At 38.4% G+C, this 12,788-nt stretch overlaps 1 protein-coding gene across 1 annotated transcript in view; it reads left to right on the top strand.

The window, feature by feature from the left end:
- Window positions 1-3,144: 3,144 nt before the first annotated feature.
- Window positions 3,145-12,788, top strand: part of smarca5 (SWI/SNF related, matrix associated, actin dependent regulator of chromatin, subfamily a, member 5) — a 29,748-nt gene continuing 20,104 nt past the window's right edge. The window contains exons 1-6 of the mRNA XM_057844587.1: window positions 3,145-3,433; window positions 6,926-7,048; window positions 7,134-7,300; window positions 9,175-9,275; window positions 9,355-9,455; window positions 9,529-9,708. Coding sequence (XP_057700570.1) covers window positions 3,359-3,433; window positions 6,926-7,048; window positions 7,134-7,300; window positions 9,175-9,275; window positions 9,355-9,455; window positions 9,529-9,708 — 747 coding nt within the window. The 5' untranslated portion in view covers window positions 3,145-3,358. The remainder of the gene's footprint in view (window positions 3,434-6,925; window positions 7,049-7,133; window positions 7,301-9,174; window positions 9,276-9,354; window positions 9,456-9,528; window positions 9,709-12,788) is intronic.

Consider the following 12,788-nt stretch of genomic DNA (forward strand, 5'->3'; position numbering starts at 1 on the left):
CGTGAAGGTCGCCACGGAGCCAGAAATTTTGTTTATTTATTTATTTATTCTTTTTTTTGGGGGGGGGGGTAGTTCAAACCTCCTAAAACTACTGAAATGCAAAGAAAACTGTTCTTTCTATAACACATACAAAAACAGATTTTCATTCAAAATTGTATTTTTTCAATGATTTGCAAAATTAAAAGTTAACAAAAACAGCAATAACCCCAACCTCCATCTACTAATTTTTAGTTTTCCTCATTTCCTCACATACTAAATGCCAAATCTCAATTTTAACAACTGAAGAACATAGGATGTATATTAAAATTGAAGTTATTGTAAACATTTACTTTTGCTTTCTTTTTTTAATAATAAAGATACAAGTAACATACATTCAGAAAAATAAGTACAAATGACTTATATTATGCAGAGTGAAATGGAATATATTTTGAATATCGCGCAAACATTGACTTTTTTAAATCATAAGGAAATGAATAAGTAGCCTAACATAAATGAACAAATATAAGTCCAAAGTGCACATTGACAGCTACGATGTTCTGAACCTCCTCATCAGAGCAAATAAAACTAAATATGATAAATAAGCCTCCTCAACTCTTTTACATAGCGTTTTGACAGTTCCCGTCATATTTTTGGAATCAAAGCAACGTGTACCGAAACAGCATTCCAGCCCTGAATCTTAGACCGGAACTGCGTTCCTGACCATTCTGGCCCACTTTCACCGCTGGTGATACATCATCGGAAAGCTTAAAATCTCAATTTTCTGGGAGGAGAAAAATTTTGAACAGGAGGGCATTTAAAAAAAAAAAATTAAATGTTTTCTAAACAGCAAAACCCTATCTGGAGGTGAGAGCACGCAAGAGCAGAATTACAGACGCCATGACTTTAACGGGATATTATCGCGTACTTACCTTGTTTCCAACCAAAAAGTCCATGTAGCATGTATCGCTGGGTGTCAAGATACAGCTGTGAATGGCCACAGCTGGATTTTGGAGTGATTTTATGGGTGAAACATGGTAATATAACAAGGGTCGCGATGCAGAAATCGCAGACATCAAGGAGTGGTCGAAATGTTCTTTTTCATATATTTACCCTTTCAAACTTTTTTTTCAACTTTTCTTTGTTTGGATCGATTATTTATCATCCAACATATCGGAGAAAATGCGACAGTAACAAAAACAATACAATTAAGCGATAGTTATGAGGGAGATACTAGATACTCGTGACTTTTTTACAGACGCCATTTTTTTCATTGTGACATAATTAATTTAAAAGTTTAAAATATGTGAGTGAATAACTTTTTAAAGTCTTTTCTTTTTAAACAAAATATCAGACATCAATTAATGACTCTAAGCTAAAAACGAGGGACAATTTGAATAATAAATATAATTAGCTACCTTTGTTTTATGGCTGGGTTGAAACAATAGCGGTTGCGCGACGTCCGTAAACGGGGGTTTGCAGGGTAAAACGGACAAATTAAAAATAGTTCGCGGGCTTAATGCGCCATTAATCTGCTATGGCAGCAAATAGACATATTGTTCCATCAAACATAACAGTTGTTTTGGCTTTAAATACAGCAGTTTCTTTTAAAGAGGAGTGCAAGAGCAGGAACTGCTTTTTCAGTCTTGTCTGTGTTTTTCGCCATATACATTATTAAGGAAAGCTAAGAAAAACACTGGCCGGCTAGAACATTCCACCGAGACGTCTCGAGCAGAAGTCCCTCAGCCTTCCAAATCATACCGTTTATATTTGACGTAACAAACAGTGGAAAAAAACAGGCGGCACCTAGGTGCCGTCCCATACCTAAACAAAACAATTGAAGCAAAAGCAGTACTGTAGATAAACACACAGTTACGAGAACAGGGACTGATTATGTGCAACGATGAGAAATGAACAGATATATTTTCAAGTGAATAAATGGAAATCTATATCTACATTTCCTATATGCACTTTACAAAAGGTGGTGTGTAGGGCACCTTATGGTTTGGGGGGTACATACATTTTGTTTATTTATTTTTTACTCTTTGCAGAATACTCACACCTATGTCAAGCCATTAGTCAGACAAAAAATTACACAAGAAAAAAAAAAAAGCGTGTGGCTCTTTTGCAGGTAAGCGCAGCTGCGATTGATAACACGTAGCATAGCGCTGGCCTAAGTTAATTAAACAAAAAAGTTAAAAAAAAAAAAAAAAAAAAACACAAAATAAAAATAATTATTATTGGGTGTGACCTTGTGAGGTAATACACTATTGGGATGGGGGGGGGGGGGGGTACCATTTGACTTTAGAGTTCAGCGCAAGCTAGCAGCGGCCCTGAATGTGATCATAAATCTGTTGATTTCATAGTTGCTGAATTTTATGTTATCTCAAAAGTATTGACACATTCAACAGAAGGTGGCGTGGCTATATTAAATCATCAACAATATCGTGTAGTCTGTCATAATTCATTGAAATTTGATCAGATTGCATTCACCATTAGTACTTAATCCGTTCCACTAGTTTCTACAGGGAATGCCTGTATTCGAGGAAATCCAGTCCGCGTTTTGTCTTACGTAACAAGCCGGTGCCGTTCACAGAATTGAAATGTTTTTTAAACTATTGTCATACATAACAACAACAAAAACGTAAATAATGTAATATAGATTTCCATTTGTTTTGTTTCGTTTATTTACAACAGAGAAAATGTTTACGTATTTATTAAAGCCAAGACGTCAGAATTTTTGTTTCGGTTTTCGTAATGCATTCAAGTACTGCCTCGGTATGTGGGAATTTCATAAATCGATCTGTTAGCAATTTAACAATTTGACAAGTAATTGTTAATGCTTAATGATAAGTCAGAAAATTTGCAAAAATCGATTCTTTTAAAAAATAGGTTCGTGCAAATCACAACGAAAAAGCCATGTTGTCCGTCTAGTACTAAATATACCGTTACAGTACTGGCTGTTTTTCTTACGTATCTCAGCTCTTCGTGGTACTGGCGTCTTTATATTCTAAATGTAACAGCTCAGCTGTAACATTAATCTAATTCTATTCATTTATTCGATATAAGGAGTGTTCTGTGTTGCGTAAATTCAACGTTTGGACCGGAGTGGTGATAGTTCCTTAATTTATGAAGGTGGCACAGTCAACTCTCGCGCGAGCACACAAAGTCACGCTGTGAGAACGCGGGTGTTCATGAGGGGGAAATAGTCAAATACCGCTAGCAGAGCACCGACCGGTGTGTCTTTCATTACACACAACAGGACAGTCCCGGACAACGGCGATAAAGTTGTCCTTCAAAATATCCACAGAAGAGCTATATTACACGCTACACACGAACACAGCGTATTTCGCCTAGTCGAAGACGGAATACTCGTTAAAAAATGTCGGAAAGTCTCAGCGGTGTCGAACCGGAGCGGGAAGAGCAGCTCGAAGTTGAAGAAGCCGGGGGAGCCGAGGTAAGATGGCTGGGATATGGGGAATTGTTTTGCAGTTTTTTCCCCGTGTTATCTTCATTCAATGCACCCCTTGACATGAGATTACTAATTCTTATTTTATTTGAACGTTAAGCTTCCATTTGCTTTTAACTGTTAGCGTCCGTTAGCATGTGGCTAACTCGCCGGAGCTTCACTGACTAGCGCCGCGCCGTCGAGGCCATTGTTGTTTCCTAAATGTAGGACATTAAACCGGCAGGGTGGAATTAACTAAAGTTTTGTGCCTGCTGTCTTATTTTTTTAGGAGAAGCGTTTCAAACCGACGCATTTTGGCCTGTTAACAGTTAACCGAAGCTCGTCTTTGTTTTCTAGATAGAGCCCTCAGGTGATGGATACCACAAAAGTGACCGAATAAATGCTTTAAGTGGATTTTTCTTTTGTGGTTTAAGACTCCAAACAGAACCTTGCACGTGTAGAATTTGATCCGTTTTGAAAGCAAGCGTGGATATCATTGAGTTTTGTCGTAATTTCAAAATGTCTTCTAAATTTGAATGCAGTCCTGTTTAGACGAAGACGTTAAATGACGCAGAATATCTTTCAAAACGGCAGTATATTCCTTTGTCTAAATGTATTTTAGATTTTTTTTTTTTTTAATTATAATTTTTTGTTAAACTCTTAACCCTTTAATGCCTGCAATATGAAACAATTGTCAGAGAATCACAAAATTTGAAAAAGTCTTAATGAACCCTTTTTTTTTTTCAAATTTGTAAAAAAATAAAATAAAATAATAAGCGCTCTAATATCTATAACCCTTGCTAAATCCTGTTTTTTTTTCTCATGGAACCTGCAGATACATAAGTTAACTTGCAACCATTTTATTATTTTTTTTTTTTTGAGGAAAGATATTTCAAAATTCTGAATTAGTCTCAAAATCATGAAATTCTAAGTGTATCAAATGTGATACATATGGCAAGAAAGGTTTTTTTTAAAAATTTTTTTTTTTTTTGGTCAAACTCTTGAGTATTAGTATTTTTTTAAATTAATTATTTTTATTTATATTACATTTAAATAAGTTTACAATTTATCTTTAAAAAAGGGGGGGGGTGATGGGAAGCTTCTAAAATTAATTGTATCCTCGAGTTTATTATTCATTCATTCAGCTTCCGAGTCGGTTATCTTCAGGAGGGCCGAGGGGGTGCTGGAGCCTATCCCAGCTAACTATAGGCAGTTGAAGGGGTACACCCTAAACTGGCCAATCGCAGGTCTGTGATAGACATGTGCTGATTACCGGTTCCAAGGTATACCGCGATATGAAAACAGCAAGGTTTCAAAACCACAAAAATTTTCCATCATACCGACCCTAAGGTATTAGCTATTTTTTTATGTCTCAAAAAGAATAGAGCTGTAAGGCTCAACCCTCCCCCATTGGTTGTTGCTCACTGTCAGTGAGTCAGCTGTGGTACAAGATGGCTGGAGGAGGTGAAACTCCTGAACTTTTTCCCCATCGAAGAGAAAGATATCGCTGGTATGGGAATACTTTGGCTACAGAAAAGTTACAACCGGCCGCTGCTTAGAGGAGGAGGGCCAACCAAAATGTAAAACATGTCTGCGGAGGGTGGCTGCCGAGGAAGCAATACCTCTAGCGCTGCAACGATTAATCGATTAACTCGAGTATTCGATTAAAAAAAAATTCGAATTAAATTTTGCTGCTTCGAGTATTCATTTAATTAAAGTAGCATTGTAATGGTTTATTTTGAAAGTGTTTGCATTTAGTTTTATTGATTAGGGTGGATACACTGCCCTCTGGTCTGCCCCTTTTCACATGGCTGAATCCAACTGCTCCCTATTAAGACCAACATAAGCTAAGTTTTTGTTTGAGCTAATGTTTTTTAATGCATTCATAATTTAGTTTATGGGTCTATTTAGCCGTTTTTGTGGGAATGTGTGTCTGAACCATTTGTTAAGAGCATTGGGGAAAAAAACTTTAGCATTTTATAGCATTTAAGCTAGCGGACTTTTTAAATTTAGGTTAGCCAATTGTTCTTTTATTTTACATAGATCCTCATTTAAAAAAATATATATACCATTTGAGGCTCAGCTCAGGTATTTTAATTTTTCATGTGCCTTATCCGATTACTCGATTATTCGAACTAACTAGTCCATCGATTAATAGACAACTAAAATATTCGATAGCTGCAGCCCTAAATACCTCCCAATACGACATTTCTACAACATCAAAGGATAGTAAACACTGTCATGAAGATTTCCCACCAGCTACGAGAGTTAACTCCAGCATGTTTAGTGTGTCTAGCAGTGATAAAACGTGGTATTTTTTTCTCTCTGGCAACAGCTGTGTTGAGAAAGAGAGTGTGTGTATAATGTAAACATGATACTAGTCATACACACGAGCTTTTTATGGAAAATAATCCAACTATTTTTGTTCTGATAATAATGTTGAGCTGTGGCTGTGGGCTTATACTCACCCAAAGGACAGCATTTAATTTTATTTCGAATATTTCAGTTTATTTTTTTGTTAGTTTTTGAAAAATATATTTTAACATTATACTTGTTCCAATTTGCTAATATATTTTGAAAAATAAAAACCCGCTCCAATGGAAAAAAGTTTTTTTTTTTTTTTGCTTTTAAACCCAGATATCTCAAAGTTACACATTTTTGAGCTGTAATTGCAATACCGTGATACTGTCAAACCATGATATTTTGGCTTAAGGTTATCATACTGTCAAAATTTCATACTGGCACATGCCTATTGTGTGAACATAGACCTGATAAATCTAGAATGCCTCATAAGGAGACGGAACTAAATTTGAAAGATTTAATTGAGATGAACTTTTGGTATTGACCAAATACTCATTTTCCACCATGATTTGCAAATTAATTCTTTAAAAATCAAACAATGTGATTTTTTTTCTCCACATTCTGTCTCTTATGGTTGAGGTTTACCCATCTTGTCAATTACAGGCCTCTCTAATATTTTCAAGTGGGAGAACTTACACGATTAGTGGTTGACTAAATATTTATTTGCCCCACTGTATTGTGCAGGCCTAATTGGCGGTAACTTATAAATACAACTGAGAGGGGCTGAACAAAATGGCACCAAAAAGAAAATCATATTCTGCAAATTACAAGCTGCAAGTCGTGAAATATGCAGCCGTAAATGGTAATCGAGTAGCAGAAAGTAAGTTTGGAGTTGGCAAGAAACGTGTCAGGGACTGGCGAAATGCGGCGGTTGCACTTACTGAAATGAAGACAACAGCAAAAAGCTACTTGTGGGCTAAAAGCTAGGTAGCCACAGCTAGAGGATGAGTTCACACATGGGTGCTTAAACAACGTTTTTATTTTAAAATGCCTTTCAAAATGACGTGTATTAAATAAAAAATGTTTTACCTCTTCACTGCAGATTTTATGGCTGGTGCAACTAATACTCGGGTGCAAGTTTATAGACCAAAAAATACTGTAGTTGTATTCTTATCATTGTTTTGTTTATTTTTTTTTAAGGAAAAGTCTGACTCTGACGCCGGCAAAGAGTCCTCCTCAGATGCAGGACCCGACGGACAGGACGCGTCCTCTTCCTCCTCCACCAAAACCAAAGAATCCGCTCCAGGTTATGAAGAGAAAGTGGTGAGGATATTTTCTTTCCAATACATGATAATAAGTCTTGTTATTTTGAGCCATTAATCCAGATTTCTGTTTCATACCTTTGTAGAAAACGGACCGGACCAACAGATTCGACTACCTTTTGAAGCAAACCGAGCTGTTCGCTCACTTCATCCAGCCGGCCGCTCAGAAGACCCCCACGTCCCCCCTCAAAATGAAGCCAGGACGTCCTCGTATCAAGAAAGATGAGAAGCAGAACTTGTTGTCTGCGGGAGAGTAAGTAGCCGTTAATTTGGACACTAATTAGGACATCGTAGCGACTTGAATTCACTGTGGCGTGTCGCAGAAAAGCACTGACCGTAACATACAGTAGTAGAAGTTCCTCCAACTGTTTTTTTTTTTGTCTTTGCAAAGAGCATACGCCTGTGAGTAGAGGTGTGCATCGGCACTGCCCTCACGATTCGATTCGATTACAATTCGGAAGGCCACGATTCGGTTCGATTCGGCAATGCATCGCGATGCATTAAAGCCTGGGATGCATTAAAATTCTAAAGCAAAGCATAGTTTTCGTGAATCATGAGGCAACACAATCGGTCAGACATTAAACAACTTTTTATTGGCTCTTGTGTCACTCCTGGTTGAAGTCAAATGAAAATACTTTCAGATATATATATTTAAAAACAACATTTACTTAGTGCTTTGAATGAGACCAGGGCTTTTTTTTTTTTTTTTTTTACACACAGTAGCAGCCTTTCACACAGTGCAACATCTGAACTCCTGTGAAAAATCAGTAATAAGTCACTGTATTTTAGTCACAACGACCCATCAATAAAAATATTTAAGTAAATATTGAAGAAAACGACAAAGAAAATATTGTAGTGCAGCAGCATCTTTATCGCAGTATCAGTCCAGGGATCAGTTCAGTTGCATTGCAATGTAAATTGCAATGTAGAACAAAAGTAAAATGTAGGCCTAGCCCACTATATATGTGCGATAGAGGTTAGATCGGGCATAAAAAATCCAGCCCGACCCGACACGGCCCGCTGGTATTGAAGCCCGACCCGGCCCGAGCCCGATCAATTAACTAAATTTGCAGGCCCAGCCCGAAAACCCACATTTTTTTTTTTTTTTGAGTGACGCGGGGTAAAAAAACGCAGCAGCAGCAATTTATTTTCATTTCTTTGAGTTGGCAGAAAAAACGCAAGTTTTCTTAATGTTTAAATAGTCTACATATTTTTATGATCATTATAAAAGCGTTTACATAACGAAATAACGCTGGGAAAGTTTAATATAAAAAAAAAACATGCGGGCCACAGCGTTCATGTGCGTGCACAAGCAAATGCACAATACAGAGAGCCTGCTCTCGGTTTTATCCCATTTATATATCTATATCTATATAGATATCTATATAGATATCTATATATCTATATATAGATATCTATATCTATATATATATATATATATATATATATATATATATATATATTAGTCCGGCGCGCCGACCCGAACGTGAATGCTTAACATTTTGGACCCGGCCCAAAATGTTAATCAGGTTGGGCACAAGATCTAAGAGATAGGACATAACATAACAATGGCTGAAGCGGAGAAAGAGGGAGCGAGAAAGATTATTGATGCACCTAAGACATTGAAAGCAGACATCTGGAGACATTTTGCTTCTACGAGGTTGGTGGGAAACTTGACCAGAGTTATGCGTGGTGTAAAAATTGAAACATGAGAATAATAATACAAATGGGGAAACCAAATCCGTTGCATCACCGGAATTGCGCAGGGAAGATTTTTGAACGTACTTATATATTTTAAAATGTGCTGAATCGATTCGGCTTGTTGCCCGAATCGAATTGTCCATGCCCCGCATCGGGATGCATCGCCGCATCGATTATTGTTGACACCACTACCTTTTAGTGTTCTATTTCTTGTCTTTGAAAGTTCCTGTGGGGTTTGCGTATGAATACTCATTGTTTCGAAAGCTACTGCAATGCGATGCTAATTTTTGTTAGCGTGCGAATGGCTCTTCAAGTGTATATTAGCTTTCGCGAGACTAAGGAATGCTAAGTGTGATATTTGGATGCCTCTAACAGAGTCACTTTTCCTCTACGGTCCTCACTCATTTTCCTCTCTGTCCGCGACAGTAATCGGCATCGCCGCACGGAGCAAGAAGAAGACGAGGAGCTGTTGAGCGAGAGCACAAAGACGACAAACGTATGCACCCGGTTCGACGACTCGCCGTCTTGTAAGCGCGTGCCCGGTCACAGTTTAAAATGCAGACTGTCATATTTATGTTTTTATTAAAAGTTTGTCTTGTCGCGCAGACGTCAAAACAGGAAAAATGAGAGACTACCAAGTCCGCGGTCTGAACTGGCTCATCTCGCTGTACGAAAACGGAATCAACGGCATCCTTGCCGATGAAATGGTAAGCAAGTTTCTCTGGCAAATGGCGAATTTGTCATTTCAGCTTGACTTAATTTGTTTTCGTACGCCGGCAGGGTTTGGGAAAGACTCTCCAGACGATTTCGCTGCTGGGCTACATGAAACACTACAGGAACATCCCCGGGCCACACATGGTGCTGGTTCCGAAGTCCACGCTGTACAACTGGATGAACGAGTTTAAGCGCTGGGTGCCGTCGCTGCGAGCGGTCTGCCTTATTGGAGGCAGGGATGAGAGGGTAAGACATGTTACCGTTCAATTTCTTTTTTGTTTTTGTTTTCAATTACCCATTAAAAACAAGAAAATAGACGCATGACCTTAAGAGACAGCACTTTTATTGAATAGAAAACACCAGAACATACACTGCTGGCCAAAAGTATTGGCACCCCTGCAATTCTGTCAGATAATGCTCATTTTCACCCAGAAAATGATTGCAATTACAAATGCTTTGGTTGTAATACAGAGGTACCTCGACATACGATCGCTTCGACACACAATCTTTTCGACATCCGACTTAAAATTTGACTCACCATTTGTTTCTACATCCGATGACATGCTCGAAATACGACGACATGACATGACAGCACAGCAGACAAACGCACGGCGGATTTTCTTGTCAACACAGGTTTTAAAAAGGTTGGTACAGGTGTTGAAACAAAGAAAAAGGTGACGCTTACCTTTTAAATGAAGATGGAAATTGTAGAAAGCAGTGTTTCCCCTAGGATTTTTTTGAAGCTGTGATGGTGGTGGTGGGCCGCGTTAACCCCATCATGTGCCACGGCGAATTTGTTTCATAAGACAAATAAGATTTTTTTTTCACAACTTTTATGCTTTTCTAAGAACCTTAACCTTTGCAAACTTTGCATCCTGCCTGCGAACATTTGATTTTACTGGACTAAATAATAAATAAAGGCTGCAGCTATCGAATATTTTAGTAATCGAGTAATCGACTGAAAATCCTATCGATTGATCGAGTAATCGGATAAAACATTTTTTAGGTAAAGAGCAATTATAAATATACATGAGAAAAAAAAGACATTTCATCTAATATTGAACAATTTTCAGTCAATCAATGTCTTTATTTTCGATGTACATTGTTGAAAGCAGCCAACAATTGTCTCTCAGATGTGACTAGAATAAAAAAAGACCAATTCACTGCTTTCACTCCAAAAACTTTTAGATCTTATAAAAAAAATATATATATATTTCTTACCTAAAAATGCCATTACGCGTGATAACACACAACACTTTAAAGTTGGGTGTTTTTCCCCACGTGTTTCAATTGAATTTCCATTTGTGTCAAGCCATTTTTAAGTTCTAGTTAAGTTTGTCTAAACTGTAAGTCCTGATAGGATTTTGAGTTTTTGCAGTGTTCAAAATAAATGTATTGTAAAATATCAGGTTATAATATGGCGGGACTATTTGCATGCGTTCCTGAATGCACCGCGTGACGTGCGGGGGTGAGGGAGGTGCGGGAGAGCGAGAGACGTGCCTTCATGTTGTTGTTGTCGTTCCACAAGTTCCCAAAAAAGAAATAATTGCAACCTAGCGAAGCTGGTGACTCTTTGGCTACGTTCATACTACAGGTCTTAATGCACAAATCCGATTTTTTGTCATATCTGTTTTTTTGGCATGCCCGTTCAGACTGCCTTTGTCCATTGAGACCATTCAAGTATTACGCATGCGCACTAATTCGCAGTCCGACACGCGCTGAGCAAGACGACCCGCATGCGCAGAAGCATCAAAACAAATGACCACACATGTTGGCTGTCATCTGTCATTCCAGGGATTATCATATTTTGCTCGTTAAAAAGAGGACACAAATAACAGACATTAATAATCTACGTTTAGTTTTATTTTCAAAGTTTATATGCACTGATAGAGCGCATACACACACACACATAAGCCTTGACGTGTGTGCGTGAAATGACGTGGGTGCGTCAGTTTGCCCCGACTCGGCCATGTGTGCAATAATGAAATATTGCTCATTCGGCGCACAGAATTAAAATCGAAAATTGACAGGGTTATCCTTTTCTTCATTTTATTTTTTTTATGACTGCGGTCAAGCCCGCTTCGTGCTTAAAAGCAGAGTTCAAGCTAGGCGCTAATGCCTGCATCGCTGCCGTCCTTTGTGCCTCTTGCTGTTTGCTGACGTAATTAGTGCATGAATTCCGATTCCGGAGACTGGACAGTACAGACCGCTGCGACAGTCTGGAAAAATGTGGCCCAGATCGGATTTGAACCACATACGAAAGTGACCCAGATCGGATTTGAAATGGTCCAGTTCTATGCGACTTGTCACGTTCAGACCGTCAAGTTAATGCCTCACTCGAGTCGGAAATACACGAAAAAATCGGATTCGTGCATTAAGACCTGTAGTATGAACGTAGCCTTTGTGAACGTTACAGGATGACGCCTGCTGTATTGGAGCACATTAGGGGCCAGTGCTCCTTGGTGTTTTATCCAGCAATGACTACTGAGCTAAGATTGGCAGTTTGCTTTATCATATTTTCATTTTACACCCTCATCACTCTACAGCGCTATGTTTCACAGATTAGATAAAGCCTGTATGTAACACATTAGCCACGCATCGACAGTGGTCTTAATATACCCTACCCACCGACGTCACAAAACCACGTGCTCGCTGTGTGGTTCCGCCCACTTGTCCGTCATTTTGTCTCTGTATTAGCATTGTTTTCAATTGATCGAGGAATTTAAAATGCATTTCATGGAAGACCCGGTGCTTTCTGATGCCGTAAACTCACTGGATGTGTTGCATAAAAGGCGTTATGTGGAAAAGCTTCGTGCTATACAGTCGCCAGATCCATATTTGATGCCCAAATCGATGTTTTTCGACCCACTGTCTTCGCCCTGTCTGCCTGACATCTGCTACGCTGATATTTACAATTATCTTGTCCACACAAAATCAGCCTATTCCCACGAAAATTTGAAAAACTTCAAGAGCTTGGAGGCTTATAAATACTTCGTTGCTGGTTGGGTGAAACAGGTCCTCGTCCACGAAAATTCGGCAGGAATCTATCTTATGCTTGGAAAGATGATTTACGAAATTTTCAATTCAAAATCTTTTGTTATTGCTAACATCCACTGTCAAGTCTAATGTATTTCATGTCGTTTGTCAATGGAGCTTTTAATGTTTTATATGGTTTAGCGATAGCACTCTCACTACATACATACGTGTATGTTGTCGGCGATTAGCCTAGCAATGATCTTAATTGTGGTTATTTGTCAGCCCCGTAGACGAGGCCAGTTTCTTTCACTTGGTACCAGCTAAATATTATTCAAAAAATAACGATGGTG

This window comes from Corythoichthys intestinalis, chromosome 8, assembly GCF_030265065.1.
Source record: "Corythoichthys intestinalis isolate RoL2023-P3 chromosome 8, ASM3026506v1, whole genome shotgun sequence".
NCBI lineage: Eukaryota > Metazoa > Chordata > Actinopteri > Syngnathiformes > Syngnathidae > Corythoichthys > Corythoichthys intestinalis.